The sequence below is a fragment of the Adelges cooleyi genome, unplaced genomic scaffold (genome assembly GCF_023614345.1).
Source record: "Adelges cooleyi isolate 19-005CV unplaced genomic scaffold, UGA_ACOO_1.1 ACOO_flye_CR_arks_rails_tigmint_CR_PRNA_21, whole genome shotgun sequence".
Lineage (NCBI taxonomy): Eukaryota > Metazoa > Arthropoda > Insecta > Hemiptera > Adelgidae > Adelges > Adelges cooleyi.
The window spans coordinates 1,943,418-1,970,572 of NW_026095871.1; the positions used below are offsets into that span (position 1 = coordinate 1,943,418).

The 27,155-nt window shown below is 29.5% G+C and overlaps 3 protein-coding genes across 12 annotated transcripts; 2 read left to right on the forward strand and 1 right to left on the reverse strand.

Moving 5' to 3' along the window:
- Positions 1-1,038: 1,038 nt before the first annotated feature.
- LOC126834481 (uncharacterized protein MCAP_0864-like) lies at positions 1,039-11,848 on the reverse strand. Of its 8 annotated transcripts, XM_050566424.1 has the most exons (17): positions 11,708-11,848; positions 11,515-11,635; positions 9,010-9,146; positions 8,023-8,276; positions 7,000-7,202; positions 6,093-6,220; positions 5,503-5,579; positions 5,288-5,434; positions 4,609-4,864; positions 3,760-3,960; positions 3,535-3,690; positions 3,201-3,317; positions 3,061-3,078; positions 2,787-2,978; positions 1,738-1,899; positions 1,565-1,663; positions 1,039-1,248 (listed from the first exon to the last, which is right to left on the reverse strand). In XM_050566424.1, exons 3-16 carry the CDS (start codon positions 9,058-9,060, stop codon positions 1,565-1,567), a joined length of 2,061 nt encoding a protein of 686 aa, XP_050422381.1. In that variant the 5' UTR covers positions 9,061-9,146; positions 11,515-11,635; positions 11,708-11,848; the 3' UTR covers positions 1,039-1,248. The 8 variants fall into 8 exon arrangements, with proteins under 8 accessions (XP_050422381.1, XP_050422382.1, XP_050422379.1 ...); XM_050566425.1 differs by lacking the exon at positions 11,515-11,635; XM_050566422.1 differs by lacking the exon at positions 11,515-11,635 and having other exon boundaries at positions 9,010-9,142; positions 11,697-11,848.
- Positions 11,849-12,041: 193 nt separating this feature from the next.
- LOC126834487 (protein-L-isoaspartate(D-aspartate) O-methyltransferase) lies at positions 12,042-16,085 on the forward strand. 3 transcript variants are annotated; one of them, XM_050566437.1, is made up of 7 exons: positions 12,042-12,197; positions 12,322-12,388; positions 13,032-13,168; positions 13,287-13,506; positions 13,599-13,684; positions 15,100-15,286; positions 15,909-16,085. In XM_050566437.1, exons 1-6 carry the CDS (start codon positions 12,144-12,146, stop codon positions 15,271-15,273), a joined length of 738 nt encoding a protein of 245 aa, XP_050422394.1. In that variant the 5' UTR covers positions 12,042-12,143; the 3' UTR covers positions 15,274-15,286; positions 15,909-16,085. The 3 variants fall into 3 exon arrangements, with proteins under 3 accessions (XP_050422394.1, XP_050422393.1, XP_050422395.1); XM_050566436.1 differs by lacking the exon at positions 15,909-16,085 and having other exon boundaries at positions 12,043-12,197; positions 15,100-15,349; XM_050566438.1 differs by lacking the exons at positions 12,042-12,197; positions 15,909-16,085 and having other exon boundaries at positions 12,253-12,388; positions 15,100-15,349.
- Positions 16,086-22,886: 6,801 nt separating this feature from the next.
- On the forward strand, positions 22,887-24,115 carry LOC126834490 (uncharacterized). Its single transcript, XM_050566442.1, has 2 exons — positions 22,887-23,016; positions 23,601-24,115. The coding sequence occupies exons 1-2, from the start codon at positions 23,005-23,007 to the stop codon at positions 23,922-23,924; spliced, it is 336 nt and encodes a 111-aa protein (XP_050422399.1). The 5' UTR covers positions 22,887-23,004; the 3' UTR covers positions 23,925-24,115.
- The last annotated feature ends 3,040 nt before the right edge of the window (positions 24,116-27,155 follow it).

Consider the following 27,155-nt stretch of genomic DNA (forward strand, 5'->3'; position numbering starts at 1 on the left):
AAAAAACACATAATAGTTAATATAGGTATGCCAGACTAATAAAAAACTGTTTTAACATAATTATTTTAATTAAATTAATGTAAGTATAACGTAATTATTGTTAAAAATAGTTTTCATGTAGTTTATGGATAGAGTAAAAACAATTTTTTTAAAATTTTATTTCTAATACTGTTGTATACTTATGTCTAATAATATGTCATATTTGTCCACATTCATACTATTAGTTACCTGACGTCTTAATATGTCAATATTGCTATAAAACTTTTCTGACGATGTTCTAAGCTACTTGGAGTTTATTTATAAAATTAAGCGTATGGACTACTTGTATTAAAATTTTATTGATATAATATTGTTTTTTTAATGTTTAAAAATATTCTATTAGTTATATTTAAATTATTATTACGGATTTATTACGTGAACAGCCTGGCTATATAACGGTTTTTACATACTTAATAATTAAATGAAAGTTTATGGCCGAAACATTTTTTTTTTCTGTAACCTGTAGTACCTTGTCTATAAGTTTCTTTTACAGTTCATAGCTGATCAATACTAAATTTTCCACAGGAGAGGAGCAAGCACAAATTATATATATTTATAAAAACAAATTAACAGTTTTCTAAATTAAAACTTGTAAACCAACTTGTAGTTAAAGCTGTTAGGGTGCTACAATTGTTTTTATCAAGAAATTAAAAAGGTGATTTTCCTTCTGCAGCTCATAGATAACATAATTTTGTCGCTAGCCAATGTAATCAATTATAGGATTTACACATAGTAATAATTGAGCTTATGACTGATACGAAAAAATGTCTTTAATCTTCAATCATTCCAACATAATAATAAACATTTTGAGAGTAATTTTAAATTTGTTTTGAAAAACTGAACAAAATAATATTTTTTATTCTATAAACTGACACAGTCACTGGGAATTCAGATATTGTCTAAAGCAAAAATGTATTTGGAGGTGTCAGGTAAAATAATTAAAGAAATAAACAAATAATTAACACAAAAATTTATTTGTCGAATCTTTACACACATTTGATTTTATAATTCAATACTTAACATATAATTGTGCCCCTATTATTACTAACAATTTAAATGAATGTAAGTAAAAATAATAAAGACTTTTTTGAACATTAATAAATGGTTTAGATTGATAAAAATAAAATTAACAACAAATAATAAACATCCATTCTTAGTACTTTGTTTTTCAAAACGCGTATGAATATTTTGTAATTAGCTTCCCGTAGCCTGTAAAGTTAAATAAATATTACAAAAACAGAATACAACATATAAATGTATTAATGTTATCAACACAAAAATATGTATTAAGCCCATTTGACCCAGAGAGGAAAATATGATGGTATTGAAAATAATTAATATACACTTCACACGTTATAGTTTTGTCATATCACTCTAATAAGAATAAAAAAAAACTAACCAAAAATACACTGGTCATCAGAATTTCACCAGTGTGGTTTGACGTGAATTAAAGGCCACACACACAAATAAGAGCACTTTTTTTTTGATAAATTATGAGCTATTAATGTAATAATTTTTTCCATACCTATGGTTTATAATTGGTATCATTATTTTTAGAACCCGTTGTTGCCGTATTCGACGTTTTCTTTTTCTTTGTCTGCTTATTTTGTAATTCTTTTTTTTTCTGCAATTGTATTTCATATTTTAATTAAATAATCCAAATAATACATAGATAAGAGGAATTTTAGTCATACTCACTTGCATCGGAATAATGTCCGATGGTATTTTAAATTGTTTTCTGCGAGACATGCTGCTATTCTTTACAGGCATTGCATCATTTAGTTTAGCGTTTTCTTTATTCACTTCAAAACTGCGATTTTTCGATTGTGATGTATTACTACTAGTTTCCTCTTTATACTCCTAATAAATACAATAAATATAAATCCTTGCAAATAGCATATTTTTTTTGACAAAATAAATTAACATTTTTTTTTTAAATACAAATATTTAATTAACTACAGTTAATATTAGAAATATTTGTGTACGAAGAAACTGATTATTTTTTCAGAATATCGGATCACATATTGCAACATACTGTTTGAAATTGAAACTTGTCTAAAATACAAATTTAATTTAGGTGGTACAAGTGTAGCAATTGTCATGTGAATGGGCGTTCATGATAATCTTAGTCCTATGCAATGCAATGAAAGTCACATAAGATTTAGTAACTAATTATTTATTTGATACTTGCACAGCTAGTCTACATGTGATTGACACATTTCCTAAACATTAGTCTTTAAAAAATATCAATCACAAGAACTCTTAAATTCATAACTTCCAAAATTATAATAGTGCCATAATTCATTTTAGTTATTGGCTGCTTAGTTAAAAGATTTAAGGTGTTAATAATGGTTTAAAATAGAAATCTGAAATGCCATTACTGTATAAAACTTAGCTTATCAATTTAATTTACTTTAAGTAACCTTTAAGTACCTTTAATGTTTTAATGGGAAGCTGAAAATAAATTTCAAATAAATAAAACTATTAGTCAATAGTTAGAAATGTCAACTGTTTTTGTTTCTTTAAACAAAATGCATTGACTGCTAAACAGAATGAAATTAAAAAGTCACCGGATTGTAGAATCTAAAAATATTATAGTGATGAAATTATTATGGAAATAATGCATTGATGCAAATTTGTAAATGGTAAAAATGAAACCAATAAATTGGAAAAAACCACAAACTTACATTAAAAACGGTATTATTATGTTTGCCACAATTAATATGAAAAATGCATTATAAATTTACCTCCTTGATTAGATAATTTTTATTGCGATCCATAGTTGAATTTAAATCCATAGACATTTTTAGTTTCTTTGAACTGGACATGCTTTGGTCCAATATTGAGGGAGTGTTTCTTTTGAAAGAAGATTGAAAACTGAAGTCCATCATTGAAAGGTCATGTTCATTAACCTCTACAATACTGACATCATCATCATTCTAAGCATTTAATACATTTAAGGTAAAATACACAACCAAAGTTTTAAAAATATTTATGTTAAGAATTTACGATATTACTTACATCTTCACCATCACTTATCTGAAAATTTTTATAAAATATTAATTATAATACATAAATACATAATTAATAATATATCAGTTAATATATTAAAAAAAAAAATATATATATATATATATTTAATCTCAAAATAAACATTTTACCTCAATTGTTTCAGGATTTTGGCTTTTAGTAGTTTTTGAATCCACTGATTTTGATAACATGCGACGTAGTTTCACCATTTCTTCATAAAGCTGCTTAGCTCTTGTTTTGTATTTCATCTAAAAAAAAGCAATATGTATGTCTATAATTCAACATACTTTATGAAAATCATACAACACATTTTTTATTGGCTCTAAATGTATTAAATTTAACTCTAAAAAAAACGTCTTTATCATATAAAAGAACATTAAATAATGTTTGTTATTTTACTATAACTTAAATAATTATAATATAATATAAACACAACAGAGGGGAAATATATATAATTGTCCTTACATAGCCGGATGATAACTTTTCAATTTGTTTACAACGGTCTTTATTCTCATTCTCCAATTCCATTTTTTCCTTTTCCAATTCACTCTTTTCAGTAACAAAACCTTTGGCTGAATCACGTAACATTTGATGTGATTTACTTAAATCTGTACTCAATACCTAAAACGAATGAAAAATAAAGCAAGTTTTCCGTGTTATACATTTTTTTTTAGATATCTTAATTCTTACATCAATTTTTTTTTGTAATTCTGGAATAATTTGCATGTTATTATTTTTTAATTCTTCTTGCATAGCATCAATCGTTTTATTTGACATATCTATCTTCGCTTTTAAATACATAGATTCTTTTTGAAGTGCTTGTTCATTTGCATTACACTTTTCTAAATCCTTAATGCAATTATTTAATTTTTCCTCTTGAATTTTAAGCAGCTTCAAAAACAATTATAATAAAAAAAATGTAGAAAACAAATTATTTTATATAAATAAAACTAATTTCTATAAAAAAAATACATGACAATTTGTTTTATTATTTATACTCATACATAATATGATACATAATCTATATACATATCCATGAATTTTAACATTAACTTTTCCATCCATAATGAAAAGACAAAAATTGCTTGTGTGGGGGTGAGAGCTGTCATAGATTTTATAGTGTTGTAGGAATCTAGCCAACTTAGTATGCCTAGTAACAAATGTTGACGCTTTATTTTATACCACCACGCCATACACAATGACAGAATACCAATTGTAAAATTTGCCTACATTATTTTTAACAAACTGTAGTTTAATAACAGACTTTTAGTAATAATTAACTATTTAGTACTACACGTCAAATGAATGAAAAATAGAAAAATTATAACTATTAAGTGTCAACGTTATGTGACAGTAGTATAAGGCGTCAAACTTGATATAAAGAAGTGCCCAGTTTGATTCCCGTGGCACTGTGAAACAGATATTGTCTGTCAACACCACACACAAACTGATAATTTAAGAGGTAAAAAATTAAATATTAAATTTAAAAAACATGAACCACAAGTATATAATATTAAAAAAATATATAATACTACTAACTTCATCATAACTTTTACAAATCTCATCAACTTTTTTATCATCATTAAATAACTCATCATTCTTTGATTTCAAGGTATTAATTTCTTCTAGTAATTTTGAGTTGACACATTCTAAATTTTCAGTACGCTCAACCATTGCTGAATTATTTTTCTTTAATTCTTCACACAACTCTTGTGTTACCATTTTGTCTTTGAGCTGCTCTGATTGGTCTTTCGTGATTGCTAATAGATTTTTAAGTTCATTCTCTTTTTCAGACCTGTTTAAAATAGTTATAATAGTTGACAGGATTGTTAATTGATCAAGCGGCTTATTTAATACATCTCTTCTAAGTAGTAAGTCTTTAAACCTGCCGATAATTGTGCTATGGTCAAAACTACTGCAGTCACATTTAGTCACACTGTGACTCAGGTAAGAAATGTACATAGGTCACTCTTTATTTAAGTGTGATCAAAAATCGCACGACTAACGGAGGGTTAATGCTATTCGCTACTTAGAACGGGTAGTTCATATTTGCCGGAGAAAGCATTGAAGTTCTATTTGACTAGCAGACTTCTCAACCAGCAAACTAAATCATTTATGACTTGTGTCACCAGCAACAGTTAGCACTGTCCATTGCCACCTCACCCAATTGTCCTCCTCCGACCTTGTTTACAGAACAATATATACATAAAATAATTACAAGGATTGTTTTAAACCATCAAGTTCATCATTAACTCTTTGAATTTCATTAGTCAAGTCCTTGCATTTTTCTTCAATTGAATTATTCTTCCTAACAAGCAATGTATTATCAGCTTGTTTTTGTTGAAGTTCATTTTCAAAACCTTGTCTATAAAACAAAATAGAATAATAAATTAAAATATTGTAATAAAAGTTACAAATGATTATTCGCCATACATTTTCTTTTCGTAGGATGTCGTCTTTTCTTTAAATACATTTTTAACTTCAATTAATTGATCATACATGTCATTTCTCTAATAAAACAAATACATCATAAGATTTAGCAAGTAACTGAAATGTAAAATGTTTAAAGTGACAATTTCTACCAGGAAAGATTGGTGATCAAGTTTACTTCATTCAAAAGGTTAAAATCAACCAATCGCCACCGAATTGTAATCAGTTTATCTGGATTCTAGACAACTGAAAAAACTGGTACAATTTAAGGAAAATTTTGAATCCACATATGCAATATTCGACAGATATAAGTATTTTAAAACAAACACACACACACGAATAAAATGCCAAGTTGTTCTATTCTTTGGCCTTACGCTTATCCTGGATGAGCAAAAAACTATTTTTCCAGAGAACCATAGCTTCCTCTTTAATATTACCAATTAACAACTTCTTAGGTACAGAAATTTAAGATGCACAGTCACTTACTTAAAAGGTCTAAAGAAATTATAAAGAAGGCTACTCCATTCATGCAGAACAAAACAGAGGAAAAAAAAGATACCCATCTAATCTAAAAATTTAAATTTAATAATTACTTCAGTTTTTATCTTATCCAATTCATTAGCAATATTTTCAAGACTTGATTTATATTTTATTAAATCTTCGGTGTGTTGGATTTCTAAATTTGATAATTCATTTTTAGCTTTCATCTTTTCAACGTTAACTGAAATTTTTTTTTTTATGAAATGTAATTACATACTTATTCTTTAATAACATAACACTTAATATAGAAATGTGTATAAACTAGCATTTTAACATGATACAAAAATCTAACTCTTATTCTTATTCATATTTATATATGATTACATAATTTCAGTTCTAGACCAATTATGGTTGTCATACATAATTCTAAGATGTTTTGTAGAGAAAGCATAGTTCACCATTTTTGGTTATTTTTGTGAGGAATTAATTATGTACAGTCGTTGCCAGATAAATTGGCACAGCGGCGGCATTTATTATTTGTTGTTGTTATTACTATTAATTTTTTTATACATTTTATAAAAATAAACTTTGAACTATGCTTTGACAAGGCATAATAGACAAAAAAAAACATGAAATACAGAGAACCCCTGGCTTTGCGTTTTCACACCACCACATCTGTGCCAAGTTATCTGGCAACGACTGTAGAAAATAGTTTTAAATCTAGAATTTATTGCACTTATAATACCAGATATGCTATTATTGGAATTATTGTTAATCTGTTTTTTGAAAAACTGTCTATTTTTTAAAATTTTATAAATTCTAACTTTTTTAACTAGATAAGTATTTAAAAAAAAATTGTTTTTCTATAAATAATTTATATTTGAAATATAGTTATATTGTGTGTGGGTGTATATATATATATATATTTACACACACACTATACAGGGATTTAGTAATTTTGGAAGTTGAACAAGTATTTACCAATTATTTAACTTAAAAATGAAAAACTTATATACAAACCACATTTTAATGAATCTTCTAAATCCTCTGACACTTTTAATAACTTTTCTTGAAAATTATTTGTAGTTTGAACTACTAAATCAACTATTTCTTTTTGTCTGGATTTAGAATTATCAAGATTTTCTCCTAACTTATTTAAGCGATTACAAATTGAAGTGAAACTCGTGTCCATTTGCTTACAAGTGTCAATTGTAAAAGTGGTCCTGAAAATAAAATAAAATGTAAGTTAGAATTCAGATACTCTTAATTGGTGCTTAACATAACTTTTCCTACTATCAATTAAATATTATTATTATATGTTAAATTATAGCTGAAATAATCAATTTTTTATTTTTAAGAAAATCAGTTCAATACGTTATTGTTTGGTTATAGACATTCTACTGCTAGACAATACTTCCCTATATCGTACAAATTTTAAACTGGAGTAAAACCTAACACATTGATGCAGCTCATCTTGACAGCAGACTAGACCGTAGTTGCCACTTGCCAGGTTATATGAAAATAGTTCAGACCCTGCGTCTCATATTGTAATAAAACACTACAATATTTTTATTGTTTATCCATCACTCAGAGACTAAAATGTGCCCTTGTCTTTTGCCAAAGCAAATCTACACGTGACTGGTCTAATAGTGAAAAGTCATATTTAAATAATAAATGGTGGTTTTGTTTTGTTTTTTAAACATTATTTTGGAAGCATATGAAAAATGTACTTGGGAGTACAAGCATAACTCCCATTTTTGAGTTGTGGGAGACTTGAAACTTTTTTCACAATCAGTCACATTGTCGAGTTTTGTTAAAATTAAATTTTAGAAAAGTTTGTTTTTGATAAAAAAAAACAGGCCATGTATCTTAACAAAAAAACAGAGCATTATGGGTTGTTTAATCTGATAATGCTTGCCTATACTTTTAAAATAAATATACTGAATGCGCTGTTTATTTTATCGAATTAAGGCAGACTTTTTTTTTTACATATTGCTAACATGGTAGAAATTAAAAACTATAACAGTAAAAAATAAATCATACTTTTCTTCTACAGATTTGTAAAACTGTTTAAGTGTAACACTGTTATTTTTAGAGTTCACCATCTGTTTTTTCAATGATTTAATTTTTTCATCCTTTTCTTGTATTGCCTTTTCATACTCATTTATTTTGAATGCCACCACTGTGTTATTCTGCCCATTAAGCATACGGTGAAGATCTAACATTTTTACAGATTCTAATGCATTTTGAGATGTATTGGGTTCTACCATATTTAACTGAGCTGTTGTATCCAAGTTCTAGAAAAACAAAACATAAAACGTACTGAGGTTCTTATTTTTATTTTACATTCATTATTCTTTTATAAATGTATTATAAAATAACAGATATTATAATAATTTAATTATAGGCGTAACTAGGGAGACTAGGCTTATAAAGGTTTTCTGTAAAACCAGAAGCAACCAGTGCTTGTTAGTTACTGGTCATTTATAGTTAATGCTAAGCTTAATGGTTAATGGTTAGCTTTATTCAAAACAGATGAATAAAAATTCTAGCTTTGGGGAAAATTTTGTCTGTTAAACTATTGCCTTAATTATTGATAGGTTAACCTATTTATATTATTAGTAATTTTCAAACTACCTTCTCCATAAAAACGCTTAGAAAAAAAAAAGAAAAAAAAAAGGCGATATTTCATAGAAAAATAAAAAAACACTGGAAAAAACAACTAGTTATAAAAATAGTTGAAATAATTATGTGTAAAAACAAAATAGTTTTCCTTTTTTTTGCCGGGTCCACATTGCTGCACATGTTTGATACTCTATTGAACACATCAAATATCAATGAAACATCCGTAAGGGCATACACATCCACACACAAAAAAACCCATGTAATTGAAAAATGTTTGCAAACTTTTGTGCGTAATGTGGATTCGGCTTTAGAGGAGGTTTCTTAATGTATTCTCTTATTTTAAGGAGGATTTCTGTATACTCGAATACTAGTTATAATAATAAAAAGTGAATTGTAAAAACATACATTAAGACCGGTGGTACAGGTAGTATGGTTTGACCTTGGTACTTTTTCCATACTGTTAATTAGCTTGTATGTTCTTCAATTCCAAAATATTTTATTCTAGATCAAATGGAATAGTGCAACATAGCCAACAAATCTACCTATTAGAAAATTAATAACATATATTTCTATAAAATAACTTGCTATTATTTGAATATAACATATAAGAAGTAATATAATTTGTATTATATTTTATAAATAGAAATTCAATCATTGTGCATTTGACAAATTTAAACAAGTTAACTGCCAAGTGCAAAAAAAAAAAATAGAAAAATAATTTTATGAAAGTGTTAATCCTTTTAGCACGAACCAAAAAAAGTTTTATAGTATTTGCATACTGAACGAAACATATATGTAGTTAAATGTATACACTATACTATAGACCCCAGTTCAAAACTTTCTCCTTAAAGAGAAATAAAAAAAAAATGTCCACCTTGTTAATGTTAACAGGCAAATCAATGTAATGGGTGTTTTTCTTAAATTTGAAGAGAAAGGATAGAACTTCTTTAAAATTCAGTGTCTTAAGAGTAAATTTTTTAATCTATAAGCTGGCCGTGAAGAAATAAGAAGTTATCACTAATCAAGACAGAAAACTATTGAAAAAAAATGTACTTATGGCAAAGATGTGCTATTTAAGTTTAAAAAAAACAATTTTTTTGAATAAAATTTAAATTTTGGAACTAACTAGCAAATTACAATACATAATCAAACAGAAAAATGTAACTTCCATAATTGTTTTTATTATTTTATAAATTATATTAGGGACCTAAGTAGTAACTACCTACATCACTACTTATTTCAAAGTAAAAAATTACCGACAATTAAAATATGCGACCTTTACTACGTGAAATAATGAAAATATGATAAAAAATGTTCAAGGAAATAACTACCGAAAAAGAGATAAGTATAAAATACTGTACTTGGTAAAGCTCGTTAATACAAGTTACGTGTTGCTATGTTATTCTTGAGTTTTGACTTGACAGTTAGAGACCGAAAACAATGCAGTTTTATTTTATTAAGTGTAGATGCCAATATTTGGTGATGCGTATTGTACCTTTGAAAATTGAATAGCTATATTTAAGAGTTAAGACCACATTAAAAATTCGACTAAGGCAGAAGGCTTGAGCAAAATATTGAGCTTTAACTTTTACTATTGACAAAGAAACAAATATGGCGGTTTTAAGTATTGCGATTTGCGTCTGAAAAGGGACAAAACGGAAAAAACAAGCCGAACAGCTGATAAACAGGTTGACCAAATTAATAACAAAAATATTACCTTTGTGTTTGTAATATGTTCACATATTTATACATTGCACATTAAATAATAATTATTATAATATGTATAGAAGAACCAAAATGGCGTTACTGACGTATGTGACTGCGGCGTAAGAAGTAACGCGTTCTGAGAGAAATGAGAATCGAAAGCTCTCGCTGCCCGCTGGGCATAATAATTATTAATTATTAGTAAGTAATATAGTACAGTGTTTTGTTAATATGTTATATTGTAAATAAGTTGTAGTATAGTTTTCTGATTTTTTATAATAAATACATAATTCCTTGGCATATTCTTTTGAACTAATAGTTTAGATAATAGTATTTATTAAATTTATAAAAGTACATGAGTCCCTCGATTTAAGATAATAATTATCGTAAATCGTGAGTCAGTCGATCTGTTGTCATTATTTAATAAGTAATAATTTTAATTACACTTAACAAAAAGCATAAAACAAATATTTTTTTGAAAATTTGGAAAATTAAAAGGAAATTATGTCTCTTCTAAATATATATTTAGGCAAATATTATATTATATTATAATATATTAAAATTTCAAATTGGGTTCTCCGCGAAAACAAAAAAAATAGGTAAAATTTCATAGAAAAGTCGAAAAAAACAGAATATTATCTTATTTTTACACATAATTATTTCAACTAATACGATTACTATGATCGTTTTTCCCCGGTTTTCGACTTTTCTGTTAAATTTCACCTGGTTTTTTGTTTTTATAAAGAAGCCAGTTTGAAGTTTACATATTTTATGTAAAATTATCTTAGCGCTCTGAAAAAAAATATTAGAAAAACCCAACTTTTTAAATTATAAACTCAAATTTAATGACTTTCTGTTACTTGAAAAAAATAAATCAATATTTTTTTCAGAAAACCGAGATTATTTTACATACACTAATTTTTAATACTTTTTTTACGGTGACAAAATAATAAAAAAGACGTGTCAAAAAAAAAAAAACTAAAAATACTTTTAACGACCATGGCCAAAATAATCAAAAAAAAAATTGAGAACATTCTTTTTTATCGTAACAGATATGCAGGGTAATTTTCAAAAATTCCCCGAGGGTTCGTACCTATTTAGCGTTTGACCCACATACAAATACAGCTATAATTTCTAACAAAATCTATTATCTTGTAAGTACTAAAATAGATTATTGTAAAAATCCTAGATAAAATAGAATATTACCAATTATGGTCATGACTCATGTTGTTAATGTTTTTGTTTAAAATACTTTTACAATATAATAATTAGTTATGACGGTGAGAAATTTATCGAGATTTCAACAGCTAATTGCATATCCAATTATCTAAAAATATTTAGAGCTTCAAAACAAGTGCCATTCTAGTTATAGAATGACTATCTACTACCTACCAACTACCTGGACTTAAAATACAAAACTATCAACTATCATTTGCCCAATTATTGTCACTATACACGACATATTACAACTATATTATAAGCAATAAATACTACAACATGAAATTGACTTATTATATTATAACGTATTATTAAAAAATAAAAATTGATATTGTTGAATTATCAATATAGGTATTACAAGCTACAGTTGGAAGTTATAGTGTTATCAAGTACCTGCCCGGACGCTCCATCTAGTAGTATAAGGTCTATGGTGGTTATATGTTTTAATCATTCATAATAAATCTTTTATTATCCATGGTCTTAATAGCAAACAGAAATGATAACATGAAGATTAATGATTACAGATAATTTGTGTGTGGGAATTGAGATATTGTATTATTTGTAAGAATTGTAACTTGACAATATTATTGTCAGTACTCAGTACTTAGTAATTGTGTATGCTATATACTATTATAAAATGTTCTAGGTGTATTTTATGTATAGCTTTTATAGTATGTATACTAATATGTAGTAATTAATAATACCTAACAATTAACTGAAGTATAAACATTTTTATTTTTCTCGAATATATTATAATATATAAAGTTTTTATTCATTTATTCCATAATTATATAGCTTGGATTTCCAATGGCTTGGAGATGTCACGGAGCAGACAATTTTGAGCTTTTGCGGAATTTGAAAAGTAAGTACAAAATTCATAATGATAATACAGATGTGTTGTATTATAACTTTATAATATTTTTATTATTTTAATATTACGAATCCTCATAATAATTGTTATAACATTACTTATGAAACAATGTATGTAGTAGTATGTTATAGAGTTTTTATTACTCAGCTTTTATTGATTCTAAAATTATGATATTTTCATGAAATTCCTTTCCTTAAACACAATCAAGCAATAGTGCTGAAGTTTCAAAAATTCAGGCGGATGATTCCAACTATTATCAGCATAAGATTCCTAATCAGCGTAAAAAAATACTATAAGATCGTAAAAAAAATATCGCAAAAAAAGGGGGGCCTGGTAAAGTGCATTTATGCCAAAATACTTAATGTCATCGTTAGTTATAGTTTTACTACATTAGATTAGATGATCTATCATGATTTTTACATTCTGTAATGATGAAAAAATTCTTTTTATGCTTAGTAAACCTAGAAAAAAGTGATAGTTGGGAACAAGTAATTTTTTAACAATCCTATCCATACCTTAAATCGGCAATTAATTGCATACTGTCAGCCAGAGGTTGAAATAACATTTATGCACGTCAGCACTTACCTATATATTCTTTAGCGAAAGACAATTACATGTTCTTTTTTTTATTTAGTAAACCAAATCATAACAAGTCCCGAGGTTTATAATGCAATGAGAACAGTAGATCGGCAATATTATGTATCTCAAGCACCATACAGGGATGAACCACAGGCTATAGGTTATGGAGCTACTATTAGTGCACCTCATATGGTGAGTAAAGTAATCAACAATATTGTAAATAATATAGTTTCCATATTAAATGAGTATAATATTGTTGGAATACAAAAATGTACTCATGAAATGTTAGTAAAAATATATTTTCTTTTAGCATGCATATGCGTTGGAACTTTTAAAAGAACACCTAAAAAATGGGGAACGAGCTTTGGATGTTGGTTCGGGATCTGGATATTTAACTGCTTGCATGGCATTTATGGTAGGAGAAAATGGTAAAGCCGTAGGAGTTGATCATGTACATGAGCTTATTGAAATAGCTCAAGCAAATATAAAAAAGGGTAACCCAGAGTTACTAAAGCGTATTATTTTAGAACGTAAGTAAAATAGTATAATTTATTATATAACTAAATAAAGTTTTTTTTATGTGTATTCATTTTATTGTGTTTGTTCACTTCTTTTTTATTAGGGGGAGATGGACGATTTGGTGCAAAAAACTATGCACCATATAATGCAATACATGTTGGAGCAGCTTCTCCAGAAATTCCAAAAGCAGTTAAGTGTATAATAAATGTGATGCGGAAAGCAAAAAAGGACCTCTTGTTGGCATTTTTCAAATTTGGGTTAGTGCTATTTTCTGAATCTTGATTGTATAATATTAAGCTGCACTTTGAAGTTTGCAAATAAAAATAATTTGCGAATGTTTTGTTGTTTTTCTCTAAATCAACTTTGCCGACAAGAAGTCCCCTTTTCGCTTTCCAACTCGCATATTCCTTAAGAAATTACATAATTTATTATTATGGTTATAATTTATTTATTTTTGTATTGTTTTTTTCTGACCGGGATAACAATACTGTCTATGTTTTCTTATAAAAAAAGTCTGGTTTTTTTTTTTTATAAAGTGTTTTTAGTTAATAATTCTTTTTTGACTTAACTTTATGTACAATCACAAATTATAGTTTAAAAAAAAACAGGCATTCTATTAGCTTTGATGTGAAGCTGAGAAGGTATTGTATTTACAATGATGTGTTCTATTTATTAATTTGTTTTTTTTGTGTCTAGGCCTATGGTATCTTTTAAACTGCTGAACCGATTTCTTTGTGTAGTAACTCATAAATCAGAAATTGTATCTGAAAAGTACTTTTTTGGGCCAAAAATTAAAAAAAGTCATCTTATTCCCTTAAAAATTGAGTAAATCACTTAAATTTTTTAAAAATATTTTCAACTTAAAATTACGATGCTCTATAACGTTTTTAAAAATAGCCTAATTAGTTCCAAATTTGTATGAAACCAAAAAAATATCATAAACCCTTTTCCCTAGAAGGGATAGACATTTTTTCAAGCAGTTTTAGAGATTTAGGTCTCAAAATTAGACCGAAAGTAGATCTAGAATGAAAATATAACATATACAATTTTCTTAAAAATCTGTAGTCAAACTTTTTTTTTATTAAGAAAAACCCTCCAAAAAAGTGGAAAATTACACTTGACATAGTCAATTTCCAGGTGCTTTGTGTGAGTGAATCAATAGTCAACATGTAATGAAAATATTTTTATTATATTGTTAACTACGATACATGGGTAACTATCGTATCCACCCTAATACTAAAAATTAATTTTTAAGCCCATGATTGTCATTACGTATGATGCTTTTATCAATATTTTTATCTGTGAACACTGGACATCCCTTACTTACTCACTTATTATTACACTACTACTACTACTCACGTAAAATACTTTCTTACTGTGCTTGGTTGGTTTGGACTGTACTGGTTTGTACATACTTTCCACAGATTCGCATCAAAGCATTTATTTATCAGTTATAATAATTCTTGTAGAACTATGACTTTCCTATCCCTACTATGCCCTGAGCCCACTGTACTTGCTTTTTATTTGTTTATTGTTTTTATTGATATTATTATTATTTTAACTTTATAAATGATAATTAATTGTATTAACATATTATTGTTTAGTTGATTGATCAATTAAAACCAGGAGGAAGACTAGTGGTGCCTGTGGGACCTCCTAAAGACACTCAAACCTTGACAGTGGTTGATAAAAATTTAGAAGGAGTAACTTCTTTTGTAAAACTTATGGATGTTGTTTACGTTCCTCTTACTGATGAAAAGACACAATGGACTAAATAAGATGTAGTATGATGTACTAAGTCAATCCTATATATGAATTATATGAACGCAATAAATAATAAATATTGTTATTAAATTTTTATTTTTTATTAAATATAATAAAAAAAGTTATATTATAAATTAAATACTCATTTGAGTATTTAAAGTAATTTGTTATTCTTAGAATAACAGCAATAAGTTAGATTTAATTTTAAACCTATTGTCGGGCCACACCACACTAAACATATTTGAAACAATAGCAAATTATCTACGTACTGAGTATTCTTACTCCAGCCAAGCTGTACAGCAACTTAATAAAAAAAAATATTTCTAAAATAAAAATAATGTATCCATATGTTTTGTAAAACTCATTAAAGCTTAGTATATAAAAAAAAACTTACTCACTAATTTAGAAAACTAGAAGAAGAAAAAACTGTAATAAATAATAATAAAATATTGTATGGCCCTTCCTTAGTCGTTAATTGTAAATCATAGCTTAAAGACAATATTTTATTTTGATTAACTTAAATATTATAAATGAAAATAATTTTATTTTGTGGTAAATTGTTTTTTTTTTTTTTAATTTATATCGATTTACCAAGTTTATAACTTAAAACTGTTAGTCCAATACTAATTGTTTTTCTTTTTTAACATAGGCACAAAGTCACCTTTTATTTTGGGAATGTTTAAGCACCAGTTCGAATGTATAGACTTCAAAACTACAATAGTTGTATATGCAATTATTTGTGTACATATAGACATTTTTTCCATAATAATAATTAACTCAATTATTGAGAAACATCACAACACTTCTGAGATTTACATCAGTGTTTCTTGCTGTTATTTGTATTTTAATTAATTATACATTACAGTTGTATGTTTTTATTTCTTTATTTGAATTGTAATATAAATTATGGGTTCATTGTTATTGATATGATTAATACAAATATTTAATTTATAGTCTTCTAATAATTAACTGTCTTAAAAAAAACTTTTTATTTAAGACAAATTTTAATTTGTAAATTTTCATGTCACACGAACTGTATTATAACACAAAATACCTATATAAATGTCAGGTATTGAACTAGGTGAAAATACTTAAAAATTTGGCTAACAACAGTAAAGTACCCACCGTAAAAGAATAGGAATTTAATGTTTATAGTATTTATAATTTAACGATAGGCGGTAGCGCAATTTTAATTGTTTTATTTACACTACACAATAGTTATAAAAACTTAAAGGGTTATTTTTTCATTTATGTATTTTTAACCATTTGTTTTATCATACTTACCGTTTATTTATCTTTAATATTACAATAATGTTAATTAACTTTTCTTAATCTACTGTCACTATGTTAAACGAACATCAGCTTATTTTAATAGTTGATAAACACTTCATTCTACTCATATTTGTGAGTGGACTGAATATAATAATAAAATCACTCCATTATATTGTGGCTGATAGCCTTTGAATCATGTAAAACTGCCTGTAAATTGTTCTATCTAAATATAATTTGTTTTAATAAGGTGCGCCATGTAAGTGATTAGGAGTATTTTATCGTAAACTACTAACACTGATTTTGAATATTAATTATAATCATTGCTAACTGCCAAGTCGAGACAGTATTCATTTGTGCAGTGATATATTTTCAAAAATGTATGAAATAGAAAATAACAATATGTAAATCACCCAGAAATACAATACTACTTTGTTGGTTAAAATGTTCATTAAATATTTCAATTTATTACATTATTTTTAAATGTCTCTTAATTTTTGTTTAAAAAAAAATTGTTGGTATTTAAAACTTAATTTTTCCCCTAATCTACCGCCTGGACTTTTTCTTAATTAACATAATCGAATTACAATATCAAGGGTGTAATTTTGCTAAATAATTATTCTGTTTTGTGCGGTTGTCGGAATCGGTTTCGAATTGTACGCCCTATGGACATTGCACCATGAGTATGACTGGACTCGTAATGCGTACTGTCCTATGGGCGCCGTAAAGTTGCTTTATCGTAAACGATCGGCAGAGCACACACTCGGGAACGTTTCGGGCGAACCGACCACGTTCCCACCCCGTGGCTCACTCGAACATCCACGTCGATCTGCGTGTGCAGATCTCTGCCTTCGACGGGAGTGTCAGAAGGCAACCCTCCGAAGAAGGGCTACGGTTAGGTTTTGACACACCTAAGACGCCCATAGGGCATCCCCGGCGAGCTGTCTGAAAGCTTGCAACTCAGGCGTTAAGTGCAAGTGTTTGCCCACTCGGACCGGTCTGTTTCACGGAAGGCCGATACTCTACGCGAACAAGGGCACGAACGTTGTAAACCGCGAACCCGACCGGCTGTATAGGGCGGTGGGTCACATTTGAGTCGACCATCGGTTCACCGCATCCAATTGTCACCCGCACCTGAAAATACGTTTTAGAATGGGACGTTCGGTACGGTTGCCAGTTGACCGACAGTGCACCAGCGTCATCTGTCGGGTGAGGGGGCAACACAACTGGTGTCTTCATATTTGATATGTCTGTCACGTACGTCGCTAGAGTGCGATACCAATAGCTTACACTTTATAGTGTTTGAAATTTGAATGGGATTTACTGTTTTGTAAATAATATAATATTATATTGTATTAGTTATGCATTTCCATTTGATATACTATTTGAAGTATATTATTGTTTACTAACTCAATAGCCTAGCCTTACTTACTCATAAATGTGCCATTTTAAAGTAGGTATAAACTTTAGGAATCTTATTGTTAACAGCATATATTATTTTAGTTTTTACTTACTTCACAAAAGTGTATTTTTCCGTTAATTTCTATTGCGGACGTTATACATATTTATAGAACAACCGTATACACCTACAATATCAAGGTCAAACAAATAAAAAATAGCCCGGTTTGGTACCTATTCATTTTTCATCATTATTGTTAATAATAATTGAAAATTATATAGTTTACCTATCTGCTTAATAGTTTGATCTTCATCGTACAACACAAACGAAATCATTAATAAAATTAACAATAAGCCTTCTTTATATCAGTTTTATAGCTAGACAATGTCTTGTTAGAGAATGAAGTATAGTCTGCAAAAATAGTTCAACTATTTTTTTTTTCAATGGTGTGCATGTATTAAGCATACGTTAATACGTCACCGCAATAACCTCAAATTAATGTTGTTGACAGATGTCCAATTCGGCCAGACGAAATAGTATGATTTCTCAATGCAAACAAAAACAAAATAACTTTCGTATTAGGTACCCATATATATTTTTTTAATATTAGATCAGTGGCTCAAGCGCCGATGGCCAATTTCAGCAGCACTACCGTAAAATTCTACAAGTAGTAGAGTGATTACTGTTTTGTATTTTTATAATAAGTTGAATTATACAATGACAAGCATTTTTTATTGTTGCTAATACATAATATTAAAGGACATTCAAGTGCTTATTTGACAATGCCCGATTTGATTGCCCGTACCGTTCCACGTCTTTCCAGTTTTCTGTGTTCAAAAAATATCACCTTAAACCCAACTTACTGCTGATAGGTATGGCTCGTAATATACCATTCGGAAAGTCCTTAACCTCGTTCCCGATAATATCACTGTAGTGAAATCAAAGTGTACTTGTCGTTAATGAAAACACCTAATCTAATGCGTCGCTAGGCGGATAAACGAACGATTTATTTGCAAATACGGTTGTTGTGTTATATTTTTGAAATAGAAAAGCACATTCTGATAAACTTTGGTCGCTTTGAATATGTTGAACCAACTTGATAAGTATGCCGTTGAGCGTTTGCGTAGTCTAAATGGTTTCTTCGCCTACCAAGTAAGTCAAATGACCAAATAAATCAACTTAAATATAACTGACAGATAGTGTAGTACAGATTTAAGCAGGTAAGAGAGCTGAAATGTGTCACTTAATTTGTTTTATAAAAAGCAGTCAAACAATGAATTTTCGTAAACATTATATTATGTGTATTTTTAAATAATAAATTGCTCCTCAAAGTATTAATTTAAACAAAACTGTTCAACATAACGTATTAGAGCAAAACCAGTTGACATTTTATAGTGAATACCTAAGTCATATTTATTTAATTATTATTCAGTATAAATATTTATATGTACGAGTATATATATACATACAAAATGATATATAATACAAGTGGTCTAGATCAGTGTTTCTCAACCTGGGTGTCACCAACTTATTATTTAGGGTCGCCATTAGGTATATGATTTAAACCAATACGAAAATTTAGAATTTCAACAATAAATTAATATATAATTTAAATAATCTATGTGTGTACAAAAAAATATATTTAGGGGTCGCTACAAAATTGAATATCCAATTTGGGGGGTCACCACTGTAAAAGCGTTGAGAAACACTGGTCTAGATGTCGTGACATATTCAATTGAAAGGCTTAATAACGTAAACAAAACAAATAATATTATAATTTTAATATTAAGTAGTACTATGGGCTATGGCATAATAATATTATTACAAAGACGCGGCTTCAACTATCCAATAATTCTAAATTATAATGTAGGTTGTTACCACAAATATGATTGTTGTCTAAATACTTGGCTAAAATAATGATTCCAATCATTGCACACCCAATGACGATAATACATATTGATTTGTTCAATTTTGTTTCAGTACCGTTCGGGCAGTAAGTCTTTTTGGCGACTTGCAACATCGAGCTTGGTTTAACGTATGTACATGGACAAAAACTTGCCAGAAGACGAACCAATAGTATAAAAAGCGACGAATATTGCTGGCAGGGTTTTCACGAGGCGGTGCATTAGCATTATAAAGCGGTCTTACCTACCAAAACCGTTCTAGACCAAAAACGGTTCTATACAAAACCGTTAGCTGGCACATTCTCCATGTGTTCGTGGTTATTGTTACACAAACGATTTCCCGAAGTAAATAAATACAATTTGAATTTACAATGTATAGTGTTAGTAAGACTTAATTACAATCACTTAAGTAAATAGCGATGCTTAAACAGTGAAAATATTATCCCTCCTCATAATACTTATGATATGGACCACAAACTGTTTTGGGGTTGCTAAGCACATCCAAACCCCTCTCCTCCCCCCTCCACAAATTTCGTCTACACTTATCTGATAATTAACTGCTAACATTTCTGTGGTCGTGGATACCTCTAACGTTAAAATGATTCTGAAAACATTTTTTATCACGAACATAGTCCTATAATTTAGTAATTTAATTATTAATTATTATTGCGCCAACAATATTAATATTGCTGTTACATCCAAATAAGTGTTATTCGCCTAGCCAAGACATTTGGGGGCACAAGTTTGTGGAAATAGAACTATAACATCAGCCGTACCTATATTAATTTTTAACAGATGAATCTAATGTTAAAATAATCTTTTCGGCAATTATTTTTTTATGGTATTAAATTAGACCAAATAATATTTTAGGAAATAACGCATCTACCAATTTTACAATTTCAAGGCAAAGTGATCCAATCATTCATACAGATGGGGTGAAATAATTGCTTATGCAATTTTAATAAAAACATTTTTGAACATTACATTACAACCGTATCGATTATACCACGGATATAATGATCAAGTAATAAATAAAATAAAAATTTACACTTGTGTAACATTTTTTATTTGTACATGTGCCCATGTAGAATATGATATGTGTTTTGCGTTGTATGCGTTTAAGTAAATATTCTATTCTATTTTCACTGCATGGTAATGGTCGCTTTATGTATTTTGTTTCACTTATGTTTTCAAGAACTTTTCAGTTTTAGACTGCGTTCTTCCACAGTCACACCAAGAATGACTTCTTGTAATTGTTAAATTAAGACGATCATATCCTAATCGTCTAATCGACAACCCATTTAAATTTGTTAGGTATTTATTTATTTAATTGGTAAAATACTAATTAAGATACATCATGCTTTTATTTTAAAAATCCGTTATCGCCGTTAAAAATTACACATTAACATTTGTTGTTAAGTTTATTACTATTTTAAAGACATGTATAATTCATAATATTTTAGTCTTATTTGATATGTCTAGTATTTAAAAATAAAATAAAAACTTACAATATTATTTAATCATTGTCAAAACTATAACTAATATGGACAATGGACTTAGTAGGCTTACTGACCGTGACCGCTTACCGCTATAGAAGCTACACTCTACAGTGACTTAACTGAGTTGCCATCTTGAATAATAATGCATTTACCAACACAATCGAAATCCAGTAAGGCAATGTACCTAACATAAACAACGCAATATCATTTAAAATATAAATAGAAGAACATTTCTTTGGTAATTGGAAAGTTCTGTTGAAACACCTTTATAGTTACATAAGTGTTCTTATTAATTAATGTACAATATTATTATATATATACTTAATATTATTGAAGATACTAAGTATCAATAAGAAGAATAGCATTTCGGTTGGCAAACATTTCTGATTCAATTTATATTTAACTTTAAAAAAACATACATTATTATTAATTTACTAAAACAGTTTTTATACCCAAGAATTGAAATTAAAAAAAAATAACATTGGCAATATAACGAAAAAGTTGCTTGTTTTGATATTAACAATTCACGGTCTGTGAATCTGTTTTTTTTTTGTATAATTTATTAAGAATGTAGATATATTGAAAAATAATAGATACTATAAATTATATTCACGGGAGTTTTTTTTTGTGTTTAATTCAACGTATTCTATGTTATCATGCAAAATGCAATGTCACTGTTGAAAAAAACCAAGGCATTTTTTAAAATGTATGTTCTTAAATGTTATTATTAAAATTAAGTCCTATAAATTATCATTAACCTGATGTAAACGGGTAAGCCGTACTTAAACCATCAAGTTTTGTACAAATACCATAAAAGCTTAACAGTGAGACAATTAGCGAGTATAATGCAAAGCTATAAGTATAATATCGAGTGCGAATTTCGATTTCTACGATGACTGGCGTTTAAGAAAATGATCTTGATTTTTCACAGCGCGTGCGAGTTATTTGTTTATTTTTTGTTGCTATTTTGAAACGTCTAGTTTTTTTTTTTTGCGGTTTTTCTTAAGCATTTTACTTGGATTATAGTTTCGATTTGACGTGGTGGATCGCCGACCCCGCGACAATAATTATTATTGTCCATTCGTCTCGCGTGACTGCTAGGTCGTTTTACCCGTTGACAACCGAGTTAAATTCTCCGCAGAGGTCGACCGTCAGATGACCAAGGACCGGGTGTAATTTATTTATACACCGTCGTTATAACATCATAACAGTGCCTAATAATATTGTTATTAACAATTATTACAATGAAGTCGCATCGTCGTCAAAGCAGTCGTTCGGTCGGATGTCTTGTTGCAAAATCCCGCCGCCGTTGACCATCAAGGACCGCAAAGTGAATACTAATAAAAAAAAAAATAATAAAGAAGGTAAAAAAAAAAACGAATAAAAAACTCCGGTTACCCGCTCTCGTGGGAGATGGAAATCATTATGATTCGATTGTTACTATTATATTTTGGCACCGGAGCGGCTTGTGTGTGTATGTGAAGTAACTGGGACACGGTGGACACTGTACCTACGCGGAATGACAATTGGACGTTACACGGTCGAATTTGACCATATAAAACGACCGGACGGCCACAAGTCCACCATCAGTCCACCATCAATCGACTTCAGCGACTACTCCGAGCAGTTTACTCATTCCAAGACGACCCAAAGCCAATCGAATCAAAAAATAAAATGAAATTCCAGGTAAGGCCACCGTTGTAATATGATGACGTTTCTCGCGTCTTAGCACTTAATCGGTCACTTCAGCCCGTTATAATTATGTTGACGCTATATGAGCTTTCGAATGGCGAACGTCTTGTGAACTACGAAACTGAAAAGCTCACCGCAAGCCACTTCATCCAGACTTCGGTTATAGTTGTCCCGATTTTCATAGCGATTAATCTATACATTATCCTTATTCCTCCCGGGACATCGCGATTTGCAGTGATTTAAACTCGACTTGTATATTATATCTACTCAATCTCGCACAGTACCGCGTGTTAACCCGTATTTAACATCTATCCTATTAACTGACGGACAGATTTTTCAACGCTCCTCGTCCATGTTTTATCAGAATACGCACATGTTTCAAAATTACCCCGAATGGTTTAATAAAAACTTTAGTTTTGTCACTCTCGTTCGACGTTTACTATACTATTATATTCTTCTTTCTTTACGATCCGTCCTTGAGTAGATGTCTACGACTAGAACTAATAAAATATGGTTGTAGAACTATTAAAATATACTATTGTTTTAAACTTGTGTAATGATAGATGTATGTTTTATAGGGATCTTTAGCTTTGCTCGCCATCGCCATGTGCTTGGTCTCGGCCTACGCAGCGGAACAACCGAAACCTGCTTCCCAAGCGACACAAGCGGCACCATCGGACCGTAGCAAAAGAGGTCTATACGCATCGCCATACTACGGCTCATACTATGGTTCTCCATACGTAGCATCGCCGTATGCGGCCCCGTATGCTGCCCCGTACGCTGCCCCGTACACTGCTCCGTACGTGGCTTCTCCTTACGTCTCCCCATACGTCGCTTCCCCGTACGTCGCCGCCCCTTACGTATCGCCGTACGCCGCTTACCCTTACGGATACTACCGATGAATTGCAGTACACAAGCCGTACTGAGTACCTGCTGACCAATGACCAATCGACTTACTAAAAATCCAAGAACGACAACACGGGAACAACCCTAATGAACATTTTGTAAAACCATAAATGTTAACAAATACTTTTACTATTATTATATTTACCTTGTAGAAAACTGTACACAATAAAAACAATTTTATAATCAATCAATTAGTATTTGATATTACCATCGAGCATTTAAACCCATATTATGCACACGCATATTGTTATAATTTAAACTTATTTTAATCATATTTAAGTTTTAATTAGAATTTTGCAGTACATGCACTAGTGGAGTCTTGAACTACAAAGGGATATTCTAATACTACCGAATAGTGGCTGAAGATTATAGATATATATAGGTAATATTCGTGTGCGATGTACTTACATTAGATTAGATGCCCTATAGAAATTACTTTTATAATTTTTCCATTTTGTATACTGTCGGTAATAGACAATCCAACGATTAAAGAATTATGCAATACAAGTATCATAGACTTTATTTTATATTGCAAAGAACGTTCTAGTCTGTAACAACTAAATAAATATATAGTTTTAAAGGTCGATAAAGCTCCAGAAAATTCCAAAAAAAAAAAAGATAAAAATTTAAATAATGTTCAACAATTATTTTGAGAGTGAACTAATGCAGGACTCACCCGATAAAATAATAAATTAACATTTTCCTCCAATATACCTACATAGTTATAAGGAATTGGTGTAAAATAAAGTTTTATAAAATAAAACACAATTTTTTTCTTACAATTTAAGCGGTTTTTTCTTTTTATGCGCAATTTTAGAACTTATGAGTTGGAAATTAGTCTTAGAAGATAGGTCTAACATATACGAATACGGCACTCAAAAAAAGTAAAAGTAACACATATGTTATTTAAAAAAAACATTCTATATATTTTTATATGCTGGCCAATACTACTAATATAAGTACATGTGTATTAAAACGGCTTGTTTATATCGTAACTGTTATTATTGATGTTAATATTACATTTGTTTCACCGCACAATTTCAGTGTAAAACAACATACTTCTCCAAACCGTTTTGCTAATTTTTCCTGTTTCAAAGGATTTCTTACAACTAGTACAATATGTTTAAACTATATTCTACGGTTTTTGTGTTGATGGTCGTTGTGTTGATTGGAACAACGCGCCAGTCAGCACTTTATAAAGTCATTTGGAATTTGACGATGGACAGCCGCCATTTGCACTGCAGTGTAGATATGTTTTCCTACCTGGGTTTTAGCATGGCGTTACCCGAAGTCAAAAACCTTGACAGAACTTCTTTTATTGAATGCGGAAAACCGTATTCGTCGAACCTGCAGGTCGACAGACAAGTAATAAACTTCTCTTAGAAATTTAAATATTTTACGCTTAAAAGTTTCTCCGAAGTCTATTAAAATATAAAATACCTCTCTAAAAAAGTTATATAAGGAAGAAGAAGTCATTTGGAATTTGACGATGGACAGCCGCCATTTGCACTGCAGTGTGGATATGATTACCTACCCAGGTTTTGGCATGGTGTTGCCCGAAGTCAAAAACCTTGACAGAACTTCCCTTATTGAATACGGAAAACCGGATTCGTCGAACCTGCAGGTCGACAGACAAGTAATAAACTTCTCATAGAAATTTAAATATTTTACGCTTAAAAGTTACTCCGAAATCTATTAAAATATAAAATACCTCTCTAAAAAAGTTATATAAGGAAGAAGAAGTCATTTGGAATTTGACGATGGACAGCCGCCATTTGCACTGCAGTGTGGATATGATTACCTACCCGGGTTTTGGCATGGTGTTGCCCGAAGTCAAAAACCTTGACAGAACTTCCCTTATTGAATACGGAAAACCGGATTCATCGAACCTGCAGGTCGACAGACAAGTAATAAACTTCTCATAGAAATTTAAATTTTTTACGCTTAAAAGTTACTCCGAAATCTATTAAAATATAAAATACCTCTCTAAAAAAGTTATATAAGGAAGAAGAAGTCATTTGGAATTTGACGATGGACAGCCGCCATTTGCACTGCAGTGTGGATATGATTACCTACCCGGGTTTTGGCATGGTGTTGCCCGAAGTCAAAAACCTTGACAGAACTTCTTTTATTGAATGCGGAAAACCGTATTCGTCGAACCTGCAGGTCGACAGACAAGTAATAAACTTCTCTTAGAAATTTAAATATTTTACGCTTAAAAGTTTCTCCGAAGTCTATTAAAATATAAAATACCTCTCTAAAAAAGTTATATAAGGAAGAAGAAGTCATTTGGAATTTGACGATGGACAGCCGCCATTTGCACTGCAGTGTGGATATGATTACCTACCCGGGTTTTGGCATGGTGTTGCCCGAAGTCAAAAACCTTGACAGAACTTCCCTTATTGAATGCGGAAACCCGGATTCGTCCAACCTGCGGGTCGACACACAAGTAATAAACTTCTCTTAGAAATTTACATATTATTTTGTTTTTAACAGTTATATACCTACCCCACCGACCAGAACTTGTAAGTTTAAAATTAATTTTTGAAATTTAACTCTATCGCTGTATTCTTCAAATGTATTTAACAGGTTGTTGGAACGACCTTTTTGACTGGCATCGGAGAAATGGGCAAAGGCCTATTCGCAAAAGTGCGTTACCCAGTTGTGGTCAGTGCAGTAGCTATTGTGCTGCTCTTTGCTAGTATTGTAATACTGGTTATCTTACTCACGGCTATTGCACCTTTCCTACTTATATGGACTTCTTATACACTGTTGCTAAAACTACTGACTATCATGGTACTTCAGCCGCTGTTTCTAGTATGGATAATCGTCAGTGTCATTGTAACTTATATCGTTATTCATTTGAAACTTTCACATATCATATAATGTTATCATACATTAACAATTTTCGCATAACTTATATTATTATTGTACAAACTAATTGTATATACTCCAACCACAGCCATGGTGCGTAACCCGTCTTGGAACACAAAATATATAATTTTGTAAAATAAAATTCTTTTGTATTTCACAAGTTTACTGGTTTGTTTTTTTATGCAAATATATTTTTTAGTAATATCGCATGCTATCGGATCGTTTTTATTAATACCGTTATACAACAGAACATATGTAGTGAAGCTATTTTTAGGTACCGTCGATAATTATTTTTAACTTCAACTCAATACTTTTACTGAAATTTGAAAAAACCGCATTTACATTCGCCCCGC